Source organism: Geospiza fortis, unplaced genomic scaffold, assembly GCF_000277835.1.
Source record: "Geospiza fortis unplaced genomic scaffold, GeoFor_1.0 scaffold318, whole genome shotgun sequence".
NCBI classification, from domain to species: Eukaryota; Metazoa; Chordata; class Aves; order Passeriformes; family Thraupidae; genus Geospiza; species Geospiza fortis.
Window position 1 is genome coordinate 1,944,947 of NW_005054371.1, and position 22,569 is coordinate 1,967,515.

Below are 22,569 nucleotides of genomic sequence, written 5' to 3' on the forward strand. Positions count from 1 at the left end.
AGTTCTCATCGTTTATTTTTTTCTTTAAAATTATAACCTTTCTGTTATCACAAGCACTTCCTGAAGTATCTCTGTTTTTCTGCCTAAATTGCTGCATTTTATCAGATTTCTTAGGTAGGAAATGATGGCATTTTATATATCTTGTACTTCACTTTACCTTTTCTTCAGAAAAAAAGAAAAGAAGTCTGGAAGCATAATTATTTTACACAAACCCCCCCAGTTTAACCCATTCCAAGGTTCAATCAGTAATACAAAATCCCAACAGTACCTACAGTAAATCAAGTACCTGCTAGTAAATAGTTACTTATTTCCTATGCACAACAGCTGTGCTAACATCTTCAGAAGTCTTCTCGGAAATGCTTTCACCACACCAGTGTATTGCATAAAATTCCATGCCACTCAATGCTAATTTACAAAACCTGCTTATTACACACAGAAATGGGGATGAGGGAGTTTCCTCTTGGAAAAGAATGCATAGTACCTGTGCTAGCAGGGGATTTTTATTACCTACACTGCAAACTGAGAACAGATGTCTGGTTCTAAGATTGAGGGAGAAACTTTTGTTGTCTCCTCTTATAGGTTTTGTTCCTTAACAAACACTGTAAACAGCTATAAAACCACCACATTTTAGAAAACAACCAGTGCTTCTGTGGCTTCAGTAAAGTTAAAACCTCAAGCTGTTCTGCACAGTTAACCTGCTGATTCAATAGAAAAATCATTTTGCTGCAAGATGCCATATTTATTTTTGACAACTGAATTTTCACAGATCCAGGATGCAGAACGCAGCACAGAAAAACTGTTCCTGCTAACAAATGACTTGCAGGAGGCATCAAGGTGCCAGTACTGGTTGTTCCATGAGCTAGAAGTGTTTCCAGCAAATAAACTGTAAAGGTTGAACCAAGGAACTCCCTGGGTACTGTCAGGAGATCCTACCTGAGTTCACTCACTACCTGTGCTTCCCTATTGGTGCGCCAAACATGGGCACCGAGCCAGGATGATAAAAGGAACTGATAAAGGAAGATGTAAGCACAGAAGTGACACCAGGCCCTTTCCTTTAATTGTGAGTTCTGTAGATTTAATGTTTTTTTTTCTGGGATGGTATGTGTTTTAAATATCATATCATGATGTAGTTTGTCTCAGTGCTTGTAAAAGAACCAGGGTTTTTTACTGCTTTTTAAAAATTTCTTTTTTCCTATTCTTTAAATTTCAGTTAAACAGATCAAACACACCTTTAGTTCTGTTTTATCTAGACTCCCTCCTCAAAAGCACATAATCTACCTCTGTGGAGTTTGAGTAAGACAGCTCAACTGAACAAGACCTAGACAAGTGGAAGATTTTCGGGGGCTTTTTGGCTGTAGGACAGAGAAAGAAATCACAAACTGGTGCCAGAGCTGGACACCAGAAACTCTTTTCATGTAGTATTATGCCAAATTAAAAGAAAATCAATGCATGTGAATGTGTCCATGTTCACTTCTCTGATAAAAGCAAGAAATCTACTCATATAACTGCTGTGAATTCAGACTGCAATGATTCATTACAAATTTTTGGGATGGGAATAAGAAATGCTATGTAACACAGTCCAGTGCTGAGACAATTTCTGATTCCTTATGCATTGCTCTCTGTAGCACTTAAAAATCTAGGGTTGGCTTTGATTTGCTCATAGAATTTGAATTTTTATTTTTAATAGAGAGTCCTGGTAGGCCTGAATAGATTCATTGTGCATGTTTTTGAGACCTAAGCAGTTACCTGTTTCACTTGCTCATCACTGCAATCATCTCTGTTGGCATCTAAATTCACAAAACAAACCTGTAATGAGAGAGAAAAAGAAAAAGCACTTTATAAAGTTGTATTAGAGTGGCAGCAACCCTTTTAAAGTCACTGTATTTTCATTTTCTAGCCTTGTAGCTGAAGCCTTTCACTGTGAAGCCTTTTCCTAGTACAAAAAAAGGTGGAAAGGTTTGTAAAAAGAACAGCACATAGATGTTAAGAACGGAGGAAAAAAAGAAGTAAGAGTCATGACTTTATTTGTGCTGACAATTGGCTTGTCTGATGAATGAGGAAATGTTGCAAATAAACTGTAATACAGAGGATGTCAGTAAAGGTAGAGGAAATTTTAAAAATACATTTGATCACATATCTGATAAATTCTTCATGTTTTGCTTTTCCAATGACTTCTTTTCAGGCACTTGTTGCTAAATGTTTTTTAAGTAAGTGCAATTGTGAGTTGCTTTTAGAGTTTTCTGCACGTCACATAAATACTCCAGTATCTTTCCTAACTTTCCAGAATGTCTATGAGAAGTTTAACACTTCATGAAAGCAATTTTTTAAACTTGGTTCATGAGGCAATATTGCACAGGAAGTTTTCAGCACTGCTAACTGGCACCACAGGTGCAGAAAAGCTGAACTGCCTGGGGAGCACCTGCTTCACCAGAAAGTTCTGCTTTTGATGACAAGGGCTTTTGCCACTTTGATTATTATGAGTTTCAGGGACTATTTAATGGTAGTGAGATTGACTTAAACACAAACTTCAGATCTAAAGACCATTTAATTTGTGAAGACTTCTATTTTATTATATGCTTACTGGAAGGCCATTTTCTAATAAGAAAATCCCTCCTCCAGCTCTGAGTTAGAAGCAGGGACTCCAAAACCAGGCTGACTGTGAGGTTTATGAGAGTTTGGTGTTGTCCTCATTTAACCCAAAACCTAACACAAATTCAAGGCACAGCTGAAGCCAACACCTGACTCCAAATAAATTGCAGGCCCAAAATTTAACATAAAAGAGCTGAGTGATTTTTTTTTACTTCTTTTTCAGTGAAGAGGAAATACTTTCCCTAATTCCATGTAAATATCCCATAGAAAATGAAATTGCTCTAAATTATCCCCTTCACCAACACTGTTGTTTTAGGCACCCAAGCTCCTGTTGTGTGCCTGCTTTTACACCAAGACAACCCTGATTTCAGTTTATAGATGCACATGCCATATGTACAGATTATGACCATCTGCAGTAACAGCCAGCACAGCAGATGGAAAGATCCAGCCAGTGCTCCCATTACAAACCACAAAAAAAACAACCCAGTGAAGAAGAAAGCTTTTTGCCCTTTTAAATAGTTTAATGTCATCTTTATGTGAACTTACAAACATATTTTCCAGCCCTTTTACAATTTTTAGCAAAAATATTTCTCTGTCTGATAATGACAACAATCAGGATATGCCACTGTCATCTGCTGAACTTTCAAGAAATAGTTATAAAAATGTCTACGCTACAAAATAGTAAAAATATCCTCTAGCAACATAGTATGGTGGTTATGTAATGTCCTAAACTTGCTGCAGTTGATTAGACAAACACTTCTCTTACTTTCTACGGGGTTTTCACATGTAGGCATTTCTCATGCCAACAATAGGTAGTTACCAAATAGCATCAGAAAATGACACTCTTGATTTGCACATGAACTTGCCCAGGACAGTATGAGATGTGAGCTGTGAGTGTGCAGGTGCATGGAGGTGTTTGCTGAGGGAACCACCAGTTTGGCCAGGGTAGGAGTGGGGGAAGCTGTGGGGCCAGTTCAAGTCCCCCCCAGCAGGGTCACCCCATGTTGAAGGTTGGGCTGTTGCTGAGGAGAGCTGTGAAAAAGCTGCACAGAGCAGTTGTGTCTTCAGCCAGGCACCAGATTCTCTGATAAACCTTGCTTTGCCCTTTGCTGCCTCCATGGGTGATGGCTCATGACTTTGCTGTGATGAACAGTGGCACTGCTGCCAGTGGCACTGCCTGCCATCCCAAAGCCAGGCCCTCTCCAAGCAGCCAAAACAAACACCATCTCTGGTTCAGGTGTGCATGGCACATAACTCCCTAATGCCTCAGCACAAGAAACCTCAGTACAAACAGGAATATCTGGTGTTTTAAGTCACATTATCTTTCTTTCTTTTTTTATTTTTTAATTGATTTTCAGAACCTAATGAACTTGCACTATAAAACCTGTGGCAGTACTGAATCCAGTTTCCAGATACACTTGTCAAGTTCAATTGACATTGATTTGTTACACTGCCAAAGCAGTCTTTTAGCATTTCCTGTTCTGTGGATTTTGCAGTTTTAATTACCGGCAACTTTTAAAAAACGCCAGTTTCACAGTGGTGAAAGACACTGATGAGCTCATTTAGTTTTTCCATTTGGGAGCTGAGAGCAGGAGGCAGGACTAGATGGGGAGGTACTGTAACCATAAATCACCTCTGCAGTTCCACCCTGGCCTGCCCTGCACTACTGTTTCCTTCTAGGAAGTTCACTGTGAGGATATTTTTGTTGGAGATATTTCACCAGTGGTGCTCAAAGACAAAATTATCTATTATGAAAAATCTCTCCCTGTTTTCTGCTTACATGATACAAGTTTTAAGCTCTCATTAGCTTGCCTTGCTTGATAAACTTCTAGTAATTATCAGGGACACCTCCATTGAAACAAGGCAAAACAACACTAGAGAACAATTAATAATCTTTTGGATGGAAACACTGCATAAATTATGAAGGAAGAGCCAAGGTCAGGTCAGGATTTGCTAACCTCAATTTAAATCTGATTTTTTTTCTTTGTATCAGATGCAGCTTAGTTTAGCTGCAACCCAACCTTCTCCTCATCATGGTATCTTTAAATGTCAGTCCTTTCCCAGACACTCCTTTACTTCTTCATATCCTTGACTTCCCACAAACACCTTTTCAGTTCCAAAGTGTGTTTGCTTCCCACTAACACTGACTTTCTGTCTGGAAACCACACAGAAACATCAAGATATCGCCTTTTTTTCTGTCTTAGGAAATACTTATTTTGGAGGGACAAAACAACAAAATTTAAATGATGTTACATAATACAAAAAGGAAACAACCCACCACCCAAATTCAGGCTTTACACAGTGAGAGAGTCACCCACAACTTCTCAGGTAGGTGCCAGTGTCTGCTTTTGGTTCAGTAGTTTTTCCAAGTGTAGAAATCCCATTTGCTCAAGAGAGAAAAGAGCTGTTCTTTTGGTGAATGTGTACCACTGCACTGAAATGTAGCACAAAGCAGGATGCTGCATGTCCCTAAACCATTTAATGCACTGGCACACTGTGAATAGCAACTCCTGCACTATGCAGAGTTTTGTACAACAGAAGCACAGATTTGGGTCTGACCCCCAACCTTCCTCTCATCAAACTAGGATGAGAGGAACATTTCTACTAGGGTAATTCCAGCCTGGTTATCATCACTAACTTGCTGAGCTCTTGAAGAAGTCTGTAATTTCCACAGTCGTATAAAAAGCAAATAGAGAAACCACTTGGGTTTTTTTTCTTTTTCTTCCAGATTTTGCATGGTAATTTCTATGACTGGTAAGAGATGCATAGGGTAAATTCTATGGATCAGTGGAGTTCTGAAATCTCCTCTTGAGTTGGTGCAGAAATTATGTAGACACCTCACTTCTTAAAAGAACTATATATTAAGCAATTATTTTTTATAAAATACTTAAGGATGTAATGTAAACACAGTATATTTTCCTCACTGGCAAATGGCTTCAGGATATAGTTAACCTGGTAAGCAAAGTGAGCCAAGTCCTGTGTTTTATGCTGTGAAGGACTGTGGTCAACACTTGCTTGAAGGGCTGCAGGAGGTGGGCTTTCTTCCCCCCATAAAATCAAAGAAATCTACATTATACCACCCTCCCAAAAATTTCAATATCTATTTTAAAAGAAAGGAAGTTAAACTGAAGAGACAAGAGTGGAAAATAAGAACTCTATACAGATGGCTTGTGCAACCTGAATTTTACCTCATATGCCCACATTTATGCAATGCAGTGTTGCTGCCTGATTCAGTGAACAAGAAGCCTGCAAAAAGGGGGGAAATGATGTAGCATCAGAGCACTGTGTATCTGCCATTTTCTAACATCTGAGCCTATGACTCTGTAAGCTAAAGGACTCTCCTAAGCATAGTTTCTTAGTTTCTAATCCATCAGTAGCTGGATTAGGACAACACAGTTAAATCGACTATCAAAGTTGTACCAGGACTGTATGCAGGTGACAGAAAGTGTTTCATCCCTCTCACTCCACCACTGCCCCATCTATGTGATCCCCAGCTTTGGCCTCGGTGTCCCCAGCAGGCTGGGTTTGGGGCCACACACCTCAGCACAGGCTAAATGTCTGTGCAGATGTTTGGATTTGCACCAGAACTGTGTAGAACTCTCCATATTCTCTGCTGTCCTGGTTGGTATTTCAGGATGTAAATGCTGTCTTGGAAATGAGTTTGTAGAGTTTTTATCTCCCAGGTCTGTGCTGTTCTGATTTTCCCATCCTCTTCCTGACACATCACTGAGTCAACTCGTGCCAGGTGCCAATTCAGACACCCCATGAGACACTTAGAGGGGACAACTGGTTTGGGACTGCTCTGTTATCTGCCCATAAAACTCATGTCTAATTTCCTACAAAGAAGTGAGAAAGGTAATTAGCCCCAGGAGAGATCTCAGGAGAAAGTGGTTCTGAGCAGGCAGCTCCTGGGTGCCAAGTTAAAACAGTGTAAAGGCTTCAACCTAAGGATGTACAGGACACAACTGTGGGACAGGAGAAGGTGAGCAACTGCTGAGCCCAGGAGTGAAGGTGGCTTGCTGTAAAAAACCAGTTCAAGTGCTGGTAGGAATGCAGTCCTCATGGCAGAGAGCTGCAGCAGCAAGTGCAGCTCCAGAGCAGGAAAGGCAGGATCAGACTGTGCTGCCCCTCACAGTTAGAGCTTCCCCCATCATGGTTTTGTTCCCTTTAAATGTCACATCTGCAGCTGAGCAGAGTGCAGTGGCAGGAGCAGAAGGCAGCTCTGTGTCAGGACAGCCAGCTCTGTCCTCTCTGTCCTGATTTGGGTGATCAGGTATGCAGCTCTCCATTGTCACTTTTAAATTAAGCTGCACCCTTGCTGTGCTTTTTTGCATTCTTGCCTTGCTGCTTGGGAGTCACATGCACCCTACACCAGTGCAGTGATTTCTGATCATTATCTAGCATTATCCATTGAAATACTAAAGGCTTGGCATTTTACTTCCATGTGGTTTCTCCTCCACATTTTGGGCAGGCATTGTTTATTCTCAGGGTGTGTTGTTCCTTATTCACTATTATTCTAAACATGTTATCCCTTTTTAAATGTAGGACTGCGAAGGTGCAGTTTGTGAAGAGGGTGATTGAATTTTACATCAACTGTGATTGCTGTGATAGTTGTTTTAAGGATTTAATGGAATCTTTGACGACAATAATTTTTGTTTTTAGCAATAACTCTGTGATAGGATGGCAGATTTGAAATTCCAAACCTACTCTCATCCTAATTTCATCTCTGAAAAGTAGAAAAAAAATACAGTTGCTCTAAACTTCTATTAGACTTAAGTCTGAGTCTCCTGGCTTTAGAAAGATTAGACCACTGTAATTTCCCCACAGCATAATAACAGAATAGAGCTGCTCCAAGGCATTGCTCACTGGAATGGTGACTATTTCAGAGAACCTACAGCTGCCTGATGGGCTCCCTCAGGAGCTGAAGTCAGTGAAAGCCCGAGGAAAAAATACTGTTTTACCCTGTACTTGTGAGCCAAAGTAAACTGTAACCCACAGAAAATATCAAAGGAGTGGCAACCTGCCACAAACTTGCTGTGAGCTTTGTCTCTGAAAATGACCAGAATCACTCATGTATTTCTGACTTATATTAGGATGGCATAAAATGCCTTTTCCAGCAGATTGTATCCATACAGCCAGTTTGTGTGACAGGAGCATTTGTTTTGATGCTGATCTGCAAAGCTCCCAAATAGAACTTTGCATTTATTTTCTCTTGTCTTATTTATGCTAATGTGATGGCTAAATAAAACCTCCTGGACTTCTTGTGATATATAGATATAAATGTATGTGCAGATATATATGTGTACTGTCTGCAAGGTCCCCTAATCATTGACCTCTCTGTTCTTTAAAATTGAAATTTCTTAGATCTTGTAATCCCAATAGAGTTTCAAGTATCATTTTTTTAAGAAAGATAAAAAACCAAATAGCTGTGAAATGATGGTTTCTAAATAGATATTCTAAAATGTCACATAAGATCATCCATTAGCTAACAAGGAAACAGGAAAAATAGTTTTGAAGATCCTATGAATTTTTTTATCACCTAGGTGTGGTAGGACTTGTGTGAAAGGAGGCTGATTGCAAACTCTTTTTGGAAGCTTGTGGCTTGGGTCACTTCACCACAATTATTTACTAAAAGAAAACTTTCATAACTGATACTTGAGGTCTCTATGGCTCCAACTCTCAGTATAAATGCTACAATACAGTTCTGATTCATGTGCTGAAAAGCTGCTGTCAGGGTTTCCCTGTGACTCAGGCTTTGGAGAGTAGAAGTCTCCCTACATTGCATCTTCAGACATTTGGGCTCTTGGGCAAATTCACTGCATTTGATGGGAATCTTGTTATCAACTACTCTGTGACTGCCCCCATGAACATGCACATGTTGGGTGTAAAACTTCCTTCACAGAAATGACTTTGCACCCATCAAGGCCAGGATCAATAGCCAGCCTGATATTTCTACCCTTTGCTTCTCTCTCATTACCTTTACAAAGTTAATTTTTTTTTTCTGTCACCACTTTTATTTATAGAGTGGCACCAAAAGGAGTTTTTACTGCAGAATGAATATAAAGTATTATTGCTTGTGCAAGATTAAAGAGTTAATGTACATTTCTGTAAAATCTTATATGCATGCATTAATCTTATTTTTTTTGATAGGTCTTATTATGCTTATTTATTTTCTTTAGTTCTGTATCCATTTAAATGGATAAAGAGAATCTCAGAGGACTAGATAATATAACTGTGACAGTTAACAGATCTGATTTGAAGGCCAGTCCAAATAAAAAAATGATAAATATAAACCAATAAACCATAATTGATACCATCATTTAGCTTTGCTCAAGTTAATCTTGACTTTTTCCATTTCCTGTATTTGAAAATTGTTGGTATGGAAAAATGATGGTTCCATCAGACTGTTGCAGGAAGTGGTATTTAAAAGGAGAATTTGTTCATGAGCAGCAGAATAACCTGAAATCAGTTTGGGGTTGCTCAGGAGCCAGTCCTGCACCTTTATCCTTTTCCTGCCTCCTCTGAGCTCCTGCTCAGCAGGGTGGGCCTGATACTGAAATACAGCAATGCATCAGTGACCAGGCTGCTCCAGAAGGAAAAAGACAAAAGTTCATAAAACAGTACTTTTGAATTTTAGACACTTCCAGGGAAAAGATTTCATAGAAACAGTTGAAACTTTACATTGCCAAAATGCAAAGATGCAATAAAGTTTTAACTGTTGTGGTTAATTATAGGCCAGACTCTGCTAAATAACTCAGCAGAAACAGAGGTCAGTCCCAAAAGGTTTTGTTTAAAATGACTGAAACCATCACTGGCTAAGAACACTGTCCCAGATGCACCACAGAGTGTAAAATATTTAATGGTTTCTAAAACCAAACCATTTAACAATGAAACCAAGGTGAAAGACTGACTCCCTCTAGCCCCAAACTCTGTCTTGGCAGTCTCTGCCCAGGCTGGTTTTGGTAAGCCAAGAAATACAACTGCCTGCAGTTTCCAAAGCCAAACAGATGAATTCTTTAATCCTATAAGCAACTGAAGTAAAGGAAATAATGATGATGTTTGATTTACAGAAAAGAGAATATTGATGGTACATTACTAAATGAATGCTCAGATTTCTGGGACAGCTGAGTATTTGCTTAACGTTTTCTTTAACACACCTAGATACTTCTATTTGGTACAACATTGCTCTAAACTACTATAAAAATCAATTATTTTTCTCAAAGACATTTGTATGACACGTAGAAGCACAAAACGAGATTAAAGCGCTAGAAGTACTTAAATCCATTCTGCTTGTCTGTGCACAGCAATCCATTCTGTGGTGCTCTACAGGATTTTTCAGTACTTGAGAAAGATGAGGAAGTCAATGTGGCTAAGCCTAATTAAAAAATGCAAATGGTTTTGCTAAACAAAGATGTCAAGTGAAAATACTCCAGAGCAGTGACTGTGAGATTGACTGGACTCAAATTCCACCTGCCCTGGGTCTCTGGGGGGTCAGGATGAGCAGGTATTACCAAGGTGTAAGTGGAGCTATCAGCAGACAAAGAGTCAATTGTGCATTACACAACTAGAAGCAGGCTGTCAGATCAGCAGCTAAAACACCAATGTCTGCAGCAGTCTATTTGGGTTTTAGTTTTTAAACTAAGCTAGTTCTTCTTTCTTGCCTCCACTACTCTAGTTATAATTAGAGTACATCATTAGAGTAACATTATAATACATAATATGGTTCCCCCCCCCGTCTTTTTAAGTAAAATGTTAGTATGCATCATAGCTCAGACCATGTAGGTCATTTTTGCTCTGTTTTTCACACAGTGGGGCAGGGCTGCTGTGTTTATTTTGCAGTCTCCCAGGCTTAGGTGCTTTTTGTCCTGGACTACACTGGGGGAAGAAGGAATGGGGAGGTGGCATTTTTCAGGGCAGCAGGGAAAACCAGCAGCTCCATGGTTGTCACACCTTATGAAACTCTTCCTGATAAATCTCTACTCAAAGCTTTCTGTGAAGGGATTTCAGGACTATATCCAGTAGATGAGAAACTGTTGTCTCTAGAAGAAAAACAGGCTCTGTGTCTTCTCTGATTAAAAAATTCTTTACTAAAAGCAGACAATTCTGTAAGTTTTCTGCTTTTCAGAGAATGGGATGAGAAGGAAGGAAGCATGCAGATCTGATGATAGCTTTTGATTGAGCCCAGTAGTTTGATAAATATGCACCATAAGAAATTAGGACTGTAAAATCTAACTGCTCTGGATAATTTCCTTCCTTTTCTTCACCAGGCCCATCCTGGCCTCGCTCCTCCTTCTTGCTTCCTGCCTCATAAAATTACATTTTTAAACCAAGACCTCGTGTTCCCTCCCCTTAAAAAGGATTGTTTCATCCTTCCATTAAGAGAATTTACATTCAGCATGCAGAATATCCAGCTACTGCTGACCACTGTTACAAGCAACAGAAATTACAGCTTTGTGATAGATACAGTTTGGTGACAGTGATGGTTTCTGTCATTTGTAACCAAACCTTTTGGGACTGGCCCCTGTTTCTGCTGCAGTAGATGTGCACATCATCTATCTGCTCATGCAGGCTCTACAAATTGCAGGGCAGCTCTGCCCCAGCTGTTGGACAGGTTATAAATAGGTAGAGCTCTGAGGCAACAAGATTACTTGAAAAAGAAGGAATGGTACAGGTTCTTGTGCTTATGAATCAGTCTGGAAAACAGCTGGCAGTCTGACTGCTGAGATTAGAAAAGTCAGCTTATCTGTGTATTAGCATCTTAAGGTTAACTTTCCAGCATGTTGACATGTAAGCTCTGCCACTTTCCTCTCAGTAGAATTTATTAAAGTGCAGCTCTGCCTGGTTTCTCTGCGGTACAAGGAAGGTTTGAGTTCACACTCTTACAATTTCTCAGTTTCATCTGTATTCATGAAACCTGTAGGAACTCTGGCTCTGGAACCTCTGGCCTATTGTCAAATTAGACACATATCATCCAGTGAGCTCAAAAGTGACTATTTCACTTGAGGCTGAAATTATTTCTGTTGGTAAACAGAAAACCAGAAACTCTAATCATGCATTTTTACTGAGGCTGTAATCCTAGGTGTTCTCTTGATTCTTTAAAAGAACTTAAACAAATTTAAATTAATTCAACTAGTTTGTAAAATTATTTTTATTCACACAAACCCACAGCTGCTTTGGGAGAATGTTCTGCCTAATCACATGTATTTTTGGACAGATTTAGCTGATTCCACAGTTGAGATCTGTTTTACTGAGTTCCCAAATCCAGTATGAAATAGTAAAGCTAAATAATTTCGTCTCACAGAGTTCTTCGAGCACTTTGAGGGAGCTAAAAACCAAAAAGAGTGCGGGGTGGATGTGTAGCTTTGGAAGGACTTTGCTTACTCAAATACACTTTTCAAGAAGCAAATGGGGAAATTCTTTACACTCTCACAGTAATAAAGTGGTTTTAACTGGGAAAATTAATTTTGGTGGATTTGATACTAATTCTTCCCATATACCTAGAAAAATTACTTTAAATATATGAGTATCCACATTTGCATAATGCCAGTTAAAAAGAACATGGAATATCTCAATTAAACATCTGCTGCAATCTGGAGGAGGTGTCCATAACATCAGAATTACTGAATCCATCCCCAATCCCTGTGTGTCAGACAGAAGTACCTGTACTTCTGCACACTTATTCATTCTCACAAGCTCTGCATTCCCAGAGCCAGATCATGGAGCTGCTGTAATCATAGATGTTTTTGTACTAAATTACATAGCAGCTGACAGAAATAAAGATCTGTCCATGAGTCAGTTGGATTATTAACTTTATCTTTACCATTTTAAGCTCTGCAATTAAAAAAAGAGTAGTTGTTTGTTCTACATACTTAGTTGCATACACAGATGGAGGAAAAAATACCTGAATAACACTTCTGAGGGGGTTAGAGCAAACTTCTAGCTTTCAATTTCTTGTATCTGAAATAGTAAAGCTGGGAATCAGAAAGGTGTTCTGGTCTGAACTTCTTCCCTAGACAAGCTTCTACCAGAAAAACATCTGCCTTCTTTATGGTCATCTTAAATCTGCAGGTCCAGACTCATTCTACAGAAAGGAGAACTCCTACAGTGATGATTAAAGGCTGGGCTTCTGTAGTTCCCAGTTTCTTTGCAGAAGACCAAAGAGATGAGAAGTCTTGGCATCTACTTGAGGATTCAATTGGATCTTTTTGGAAAAGGAGCTGGAAATCTCAGCCTGTGCTAGATTCCTGCAGTAGTACAAGGAGTGGTGTTTGTGGTCATTTCAGTGACACTGAAGTGTGTGGTGATTTCTGTTTGTTCTTGAACTTACAGATGTTGTATGGACAGCTGCAGAGCATCTTTCAGGGCACATGGACACACCCTTTGTCTATACAAGGTCCTGACAGAAGCTCTTTGGAGATCACCTTTGGCAAAACACAGCTGCAGTTAGGTGCAACCCACAGTGCAAGCTAAGGCTCATGCTGAGAGCACAAAGCTGTGCAGAAGAACATCCACCCTGGTATATTCTTCAAGTTCCCACACTGCCATGGGGCCTCTGTGTTTATCTGTGTGACAAACAAGGGCTCCTTTCACTCAGGAGGAGCTCTGCTGCCACAGCCAGAGCAGCCTCAGCTGCAGCAGAGCACTCAGGCACCCTGCCTGGGGGCACACAGCTCCTGCACCCACTCAGGCACACTCACAGATTCCTCAGCTATTTAAATATATCACTGTGCAGTCACACACAGGCACTAATGAAGAGGAAATGAGGTTTTTCTGAAGCAGGAAGGTGCACGTGACTTTCTTTTGCATATGGTTTCATAATGCCCAACGTGTCATCTTCATTCATCTTCCTTCTGGTTTTATAGGAGGCTTTAAAATGCCTTCATGCAGAGCAGTGAGGCGTGTGACACTGCCATTATAGAGCATGTAATGGAAAAGACACTTTCCTATAATTTCTGGGAAAGAGAGATCTCAACCATTAACAAACTACTAGCTGAAATGTGTGGGTTTCAGGTAATATTTTTCAGAATGTTCCTTCAGAGTGTTCTCCCACTTTTTTTTAATCATTACTATTATTTTGCCTCCCATTACTCCACCTCAGAGTAGTTTTGGGAAGCAGGAAGGATTTTGTTTCATTTCCTGCTATTAAACTGGTGTGCTGTCTTGGGTAACTTCTAAAAAGTGTCTCCTTTTCCTGAGCATACAGACAAGTATCTACTGAAGAAGTGTATATAAAATGTATATAGCATATAGTGCTTTAAGGACTTATACAATTTTGTGAAGATCTACGATATTATAAGAAATAAGGAAACTAAAAATTGCCAGTTGTTGCTTTTCTGTTGTGGGTATTTGTTTTTAGATTACAATTTCCTTTCCTCCACTGAACAAATTCTGGTGACTTGTTTTCACTGCCATTGGCTCTCATCACTTCTTTTTGGGGTCATTAGCAGTTACCACTAATATGCAGAGTGCACAGTCTTAGCAGATAGGAGACTGGGACTGGTATAAGAGATGCAGCTCTCTCCTCCACGCACAGTAAAATTTGACCTTTTATATATAAATGGTTAAAGAGGATCTTGAGCTGGAATATGTCTTGTATGAGGTGTTTGAAATAGCCTGATAGTGACTCAGAATTTAAAAAAAAAGTTTCTGGAAGACAGAGCTAATCATCTATTAGCATTTGGATGCAATGCTTGTCTCACATTAATTTCCATGCTTGCCAAAATGATTCTGGCAGAGGAACCAGCTGTGAAATGTAGAAATTAAAATATTAGTTTGGAAGTACTAGATATGCCCTATAGCTACTTGCAAAAGGATTTGCATGAATGAAAATGTGAGGTAGCAGTATTATACAGGTGGGAGAATTTCTGTCCCCCCTTTTCTCCTTGTCCCCCCTGCTTTCTGTGCTGAGCACGATGTCACATCTATGGAGCATCCCTTGGGCCAGCTGGGGTCTGCTGTCCCAGCCTGCAGTGCACCCCAGTGAACCCACTGCTGGGGGCAGTACACAAGCCCTGCTCAGGAATAGCAAAAGCATCTCTCTATTCATTCCCTGTGTTCAGCAGAAATACAGAACATAGCCCCGCACCTGCCACTGTGAAGAAAATTACCTCCAGCCCAGCACACAGTTATAACCTCAGAGTATGAAGCAGCTCAGGCCCATCTTCAAAAGCTTCATGGCAGGTATCCCTCAGTGGGATACAGCAGTACCTTCCTTATCTCACTAAAGTCAGATCAGGCTACCATCAAAAAATCCATTTGTGTCAAAGTAGGACCATGGTGCTCTCCTGACAGTTTCTCTGCCCAAAATTACATTAGGCAGGTTGGGGAAACATCAACTTGAAATGAGGTCTGAGCCTTCCTTCTGTTGTGTGGTCCTTTGCATGATTAGAGAGAGACAATTTCCATCTCTAGCTGTGAGTGGAGAAGTCTTTTTCCCATTCTTGCCCTATAGTTTCATTGGGATGGTGACAAAACCACATTACTCCCTTCAGTTTCCATGCAGAAACCTCTCCTGTGAGCTGCACAACTGCTATCTAACATGACATGAGGTTTCCAACCACTCTCCTTGCAGGCCCTAATAGAATGTTTCCAAAAGCAGACAGCTCAGTGCATCTCCTGTGAGTCACTCAAATTCACCTAAATAAGGCCCTGACATGACTCTCCCTTGTCTCCCCAGCCCAGCCACAATTTTCTTTCTGGTACACCTTGTATGTTGTCAGAAGGATGTGTTATACTGCTCTCCTTCTAGCATTTTTAGCAGTAATAAATTTGAAATTTAGTCCAAATTATTCTTCAGAAGGTGCTTATCTCAAATGACTTGGTGGATTTATGGTTCTTGATATTTTAGAGACTATCCCTACTTTAATGGCTGAACTGCATTAATGAATCTTCCCGAGTTATCTCTTCATAAGCCACTGCTTCAAAAACAGCTGTGAATATTTTCTTCCCATTAAAGCTTATTCCTTTGGGTTTGATGTAATTAATTGCCACTTAAGACTTAGAGAAAATATTCCAATAAATATTTATGCCACATGCACCATCTACTCTCTCCAGTGCCCTGTATACTTAATGTTTAACAAATTTCTGCAAACCTCAGCCTGCAATTCAAGTTAGAGAGAGACTGTGGTTGTAACAGCAGCACAGTCACGGATGTCCACTCTGCACAAGAATCTCATTTCTTGATAAAGCAGGTCACAGAGAATATGCCAGAGTGGAATGCTGGAGAGGATACAGCTGCAAAACCACGCCCGATCCTCCCAGTGCTTATTTATAGCTTTGTCAGAGTAAGGTTAAGCATCTGCTTCTCTTAAGGACAGACAGAAAACCACTGCAGTGCGAGACTGTCACAGAGGGACAGGAAAGAAGATGGCAGATCTAGACAGAAGATTAAAGTGTCCCAAGTCTGAAGTTATAGGAAAGAGAAGAAAATCTATTGTCAGTCTTTCACACTCTGAAATTCATGAGGCTGAATTTGACTGCTGTATGATACACGTGTGGTACTGAAAATGTAGAAATGCAACCCTTTAAGAGCATATTTGAATTCTGTCTTAACATTAGCTCATATGTGGAGATATATTTTTCAGAGCCAAGTATGTACAAGAGCAGAAAGTGAAACATATTTTACAGATTATACAAGTAATCTTTTCAGTGGTCTTTGAAGTGAGTGCTCAGTCTGCCTGCACTGTGCTCCATAAGGCAGAGAGCAATTGGTGAAGAGGAGGGGTTTTGTTTCCCTGTGCAAGCCAGGGAGGGGCTCTCTGGAAGGTTCAGTTCCTTACCACAGCAGCATCAACACCCACACTTGCCTGAGAAAGGACTACAACTCAATGCCACGATTTAGCCTGCTGCTGTTGGTTCCTGCACCTTGTCAGGATGTAATTAAGGTATCGTCAAGCTGAATAGGAAGATGAGACTCAAACCTAAAAATATCTCCAGTAATTATGGTTTAGATCTGGAAAGCAATGGATGGATTTTGATTTCTGAAAGAGACAATGCTGTTCCTGAAGATGGTTGAGTAATTATGGAGTGAAAGGTAAAATAAACAGCCTTGTAATTCCCTGTCTATGACATAGTGCTGAGGTGTGCAGGCAATCTCATGAGGGAGGAAAAAGGTCTTAGAAGTAGGTCTGGTGGTTTTAGGCAGAAAAATAGGGCTTTGCTACATTTGCTAGCAAATGTAAAACTTCATTCAAACACAATGAAACAAAGCACCTGTTTCAGCTGTGCATGGTCACTATTCAGGAACACACATGACTTTGTTTTAAAACAAGCCAACAAACAAAAATCTCCTCTTTTGGGATTCAAGATTGTACTTCTGTATTTGCCTGTGTAAAAAGCCTTGCTGACTACTACTAGCCTGGGGAACAATCCTTCTTTCTGAGCTCCTGTAGGACTATACCATCACTCTTCAGTGAGGGCATGCTCTCATTCTTTGGACACTCTGAAGAACATATTGGATAAATGGGCCCTGACTAAGGGATAGAAAACGTCCCTGACACAGTGTCTGCACTATTGTTAGCAAGTTACCTGGAAGTAATGTAGTATCAAAGACTGATGCAAAAAAAAAATAAAAATCTGTGTATTTTTACCTAAACATCCAAAGATATGTAGTGCCATATCTTAAAAAGACTTGGGTGAAGAAAAGAATGAAAACCACTCATAATATACTTTATTTCAAGTGAAAACTGCTGTCCTTTATATCATCAAAATTCACCTTGCCAAAGATTTTTCTTTCCTGCATATGTTATCATTCAGTTTGAATTAATTTGTGGCAGCTGTTTCCTGGATGTTTTTGTTCCATCCCTTGAGTGAGCAATGGCATTTATCTGACAATACGGTGAGATGATTCAAGGAAGACTTGGCTAGAAAAACTAATTTCTTAATTTCATAGTTACTTTTCTCTCTGAATTGATTTACTGCACGTTTGTACAAATGCCAGGGCAGTAAATGAGTTGAAGCAGGAGCTGGAGGAGGAGGTGAGACCACAGAAGCCCTGATTTGACCAGCTCAAATTAGTGCATAAGGGCATCCTTAACCTCCTCCTGAAGCTGTTTGAAAGCTTGATGGCTAAACTGCAATGAAAGTGAAAATGCTGAAATACCTGGTTAGGACAGCAAAGCCATGTGGTTGCAAGGCAAGCAGCCAGTTCTGAAAATCCAGCCATTCTGATAGGAAAAGGACATTCTTCACTATGTCAGTTAACAGAGACACCACAGGCCATGTGATCCATCACCACATCACCTGCTTGCTTTGGTTACAATCTGGCTTCTCTCTCACTTGTCACGCACTAAGGTAAGCATTGCTTCCCTTTGCAAAGCTCAAGTTTGTCTCCGAGGCCGGGTATGTTCTCCTGCACTAAACTAACCAATTTAACTAACCCTAAACTGTAATTCTTTCTCCTTCTGTGCTGCATATGGATTAGGGTTTTTCCATGTGGCATTAGCCCACTCAGTGGCTGCTGCTGCCTCCACTGTCCCACTCCCCCAGTCATGCTGTCCTCCACTCTCCTTTGTGCTTCCACCATCATCATCAGACACTTCCCAAAAAGTGCCAATGGCACAGGGGCACAGAAGAGCAGCCAACAATTGGACAAGAGGGTGTTTACCCATGACTGAATTTGACTGAAGTTTGGGCTGCTGTCCTTGTCCTTGTCCTCTGCTCTGACCATGTGGGCTGGATCTAACCAATATCCAAGTGCCCGTGTCTGTGCATACAGCCTGCATTACTTACATCCCTGTGTGGAACATTCTGGAGTGAGCATTTTTGTAGTTACAGAGTAGGAGCACTTGCAAATGGAAAAGCTGCTGGACTACTTCAAGAATGTTTCAAAACCTTTAACACTTTATTGAACCTGTTCTCTCATCCATCTGCCTGCAAATCCAGTTTTTTTTCTGAGCTTTAAGGAGATATACAACAATTTAAAATGAGCCCTTTTCACATCCTGACTCTTCAAAAAGTGTTATCTTGTTATGCTAAAGTAAGAAATGAGCACTGTTTCTAGGTGATTTGTTTAATTGAAAGGCAGGTATTTTCCACCTTCCATATTGCCATTTAGGGGTGTATCTTCTGCTTCTCCAAGATATTTGCCAGGAGGTTTGCAGGATTTCTGCCAGTCTGTAAATCCACTGCCCCTCTCACAAAGGCACACTGCTTGGGAAGGAGAGGTTCTGCCTGCCTGCATCAGTGGCTCTCAAGGACAGTTCTCTGTTAGGCCGTGTGGAGTGGGAATGTCTTTCTCCCAGCCTGTCTGTGTTGAGACAGGATGGGCATGCAAAAAGCAATGGGTGTGATGATTTTGTGTAGAGATCATTGGAGCCTGGGTCCATTTTGAGATAATTTTTTTCAGTGTAAATATAATTTCTAATGGCTTTTTGCTGGCCTGAAGCATGAAAGGTCAGAGAATATCTTGAAAATATCTTATAAGCATCTTGAGCCAAATGAATGCCAGATATCTTGTAGGACTATACCACCATTTTTTTTCTTCATTTAGTTTTGTATCCTGCTCTTTTCCTAAATAGTAGTTTAATGACTGTGTTCATGAAGAATTCTTAAGAAAATTAAGGTACATCTTTAGCAGTGTGGCAATACCACCTTAAACATGGAGACACTGTAAAAGCATGGCAAAGAAAAGTGTTCTATCTTAGCAACTGCTAAGATAAAGTCATCATTGACATTTCTGTGCGCAAGATGTAGAGACTGTGCTTTAGGATGGTCCAATGCTAGAAGAGAACTATAAGTCATCTAATTAAGCAAGAATTTAGATTTCTTAACTTGTACTAACATAAGCCAACCACAAATATCCAGTACTGGTAATTAATCTAGATCTAGATATTTGGAGGGAAATTAGGGACAAAGTATCTATTAGTTTCTCTTTCCAATAAGGTCTTCATCAAAGCATGTCCAAAGCAGGAAACATTTGTTATAGGTCCAGAGAAAGAAAGCTGGCAATAGTGGAGTAAGCAAAAGTATCCATTTTTATGTGAAACTACTTTCATGAGGTCACTCCACGAGGGTAAGAAGAAATGTAACATTACAGAAATTTTAATTGCATTTTTACATCACTATGTGGATCTTATGCATTTTATGTCTCACAAATTCATGTATTTTAATCTATTACGTGGATTTTGATTAAGTTCTTATTCAGTAGAAACAAACGAAACAAGACATCTATCATTAAACTACTTTCAAAATACTACCTGATTATATTAATAGGAAACTCTGTATCCTAATCTCAGTGGTAAACTGCTGCTAAACAGTACCACTGTTAACTGAAGTAAGTTTAATGAAATGTTTACCAATTAGACAGACATCCTCCAAAGAGAAAAAAAACACTTATAATAGTAGTGTAGAGGAAAAAGCTCTTTAAGGTACTTGAACCTTTTAAAGCAGACAGCATGGCAAAATCAGAAAATGTCACCTGAAATAAGGAGGGTAGCATGGCATAATCTTTCTACAACAACTTATCTTTGCTTGGTATGCTCAGCCTATCAGAGATAAACATAATTTCCTCTAAGATTCTACAAAAAATTAAACAAAAAGTCAAAGCTCAACAGGTAAAAAAACAAGCCAGAATTAATTTTTATATTATTATTTGAGGTAGTAATTTCCTCTGAGAAAATAAGCCTAATTTTTAGGATATTAAATACTAAATAGTAAAACTAAGTGCCTGTAGTCAATATGTTTTGCATTAAAAGTAATCCCTTCCTATATGAAAAAATGAGGATACGACTGGTTATCTGCCTGAGGAACCTGCTCTGGTTGAAGATGTGTTCAGCTCTCACCTTGTAAGGTGGCTCACTTGCACACTGGGACTAGGTGCTGTATTTTGCTCACTCTGTCTTGTGGAAACTGATAGAGCAGTGTTGGGTGGGACTGAATTAAGCCCAATAACCTCTGGCCATATTCCTAAATCTCATGGCTGCAGTGACACTGCTGTGTCCCTCCTGCTGCCCTCAGGCTCTGTATCACCCTGGGCAGGACACGAAGGCTCCATGGATGGAGATTCAGTTTCCTGGCAGCAGCAGTCTGGGCTCATCAGCTGGAGCTGAATTCCCTGTCCTTGAGGGAATCCCAGCAGGCTCCAGGAGAGCCCTCAGCTGGTCTTTAGGTTGTGTGCAGCACAAGCAGGGCTGGAAACCTTTTACCTGAGATAAAGCTGATCTTTCCTAAAGCCCCACTTTGCTCACTGAGACCAGGGAATAGCATTCCAATAGGATTCTGGGGAAAGATCTGCTCTTCTGAGTCCTCCATCAAGTAAAAAAGTATTAAAAACATAGCCATGTATTTCCATCTAGTTTCATGTAGATAGTTCATAAAGCAACATAACTCCTATTTCTTCATGCACATTGTTAAACAAAAGCTGATCTTAATTGCATTATAACCCACAATAATGAGACTGAAATTTAATTTCAAGTGCAAAATAATTCTGTATGAGCTCTTCAGCAGCTTCCTTTCATCTAACATGGAAAGAGCTTTTTCTTTTTAATTGTGTCTCTCTGCCTTCAGGAACATTGAGCAGTCTTTTAAACATCTGCTCTTTCCAACCTGCCACTTAACAAGTTATGGTTTGGAATAATTTTCTCTTTGGCTTATTTTTCTCTCTTGTGAGTTGCAGATTACGAACATAAAAAAATACAGAGAGCCACCAAAGTCTGAAAGCCAAATATGGGGAAACCTCTGCAGTAGTCTTTATTAATGTGCTCTATATAGAAATCTGTATTTTTAGTTTTTATGTTTGCTTTTAAAAGAAAGCTGGAAATTGCAGACTTTTTTCGTTTAACATGCACTGTTGTCAGCTCCACAACCTATCCAAATAGCTCTCAAGGAGGAGATGGCAGTGAGTACTTACTGAGGCACAGTTGCTTTCCGACTTGTCTTCTAGAAAGCCAATTTGGCATGGTGTCCTCTGATTCTGCAGCCAGTAGTCTGTTGATTCTAGCAGACTGTTACTGCAGAGAATCTGTTAAAATAGTTAAAAATAGTTAAAGTAATTACAAATTTTTCTGAGCCCTATTATGCTTTGGGGGCTGGAACCCTATTGCTGTAACTCAATGGAAATTTTGTTGACAAAATTGGGGGAAGTGGGTTGGGGGGGAAAGATGGATAAGACAGACCTATTTGGTTTGGACCTATCCAGTTACTGCACCTTTAGTCAAATCACTTATATATCCCCTGAAGTGTGAACCTATTTTCTTCCAGAACTGAGAGTCCTTGGGGGCAGACACTTGAAGGAAATGCCCAAACCCAGTATTTTTATTGAAAAATATTGCTATTAGTTTTGTTCTGCATTGAAGTGATAAACAGACATACTAGGAAAACGAATTATTCAATTACACCAGAGTACACCAACTTGCAGCCTTTATGACTGACTGTATCTCTCTCCACAGTAGATCAGTACTACTCATTCTGCCAGCATCCTCATTTCTGGGACTTCCAAGGCTCCAAACTCCTTCTTCTTGAACAAGATTTTCTGTTTTCTGAGGAGCTGAAGTATTTTAGACCTTCTGTAATGAGTCCTGAGGTCAGTCAGCACCCTGAGACCAAAACTTTGTGTTTAATCTCTGTGTTGACTCAGCCCTACAGCTTGTGCCACGGCTCCACTCAAACAAAACCAAAATGGGGCTTCAGAGATCTGTAGACTCTAAAGAGGCAAAGCCAGTTTGCAAATCTGATGCTTAGATTAAACTGAATTCTTTACTTTGTGCCTCTCTACTAATATTCTACCATGAGAAAGAGGGACCATTAGTATCTTTAAAACAGCTAGGGAACAGCAGGAAAAATATTGCTACATCATAGGTGCTACTTACAGAACATCTCCTGTGGCTCATCATCTTCCCTAGGCAGCAATGTTAAGAGGTATATTTGTGAAATAGATGTATATTTTATTTGTACTTCTTGCAATTCTTGTATTACATCGAAATAGCCTGCACTCTAATTTTTGGACTTTTAATAATTATATTTAAAAAGAGAAATTTGTTGCAA

At 39.8% G+C, this 22,569-nt stretch overlaps 1 protein-coding gene across 1 annotated transcript in view; it reads right to left on the reverse strand.

Annotated features, from left to right (window-relative positions):
- SPHKAP (SPHK1 interactor, AKAP domain containing) overlaps positions 1-22,569 on the reverse strand; it is a 63,226-nt gene that overhangs the window by 18,831 nt on the left and 21,826 nt on the right. The window contains exons 4-5 of the mRNA XM_014308513.2: positions 21,437-21,547; positions 1,747-1,806 (exon numbers count right to left, since the gene is read on the reverse strand). Of these exons, the coding sequence (XP_014163988.1) occupies positions 1,747-1,806; positions 21,437-21,547 (171 nt within the window). The remainder of the gene's footprint in view (positions 1-1,746; positions 1,807-21,436; positions 21,548-22,569) is intronic.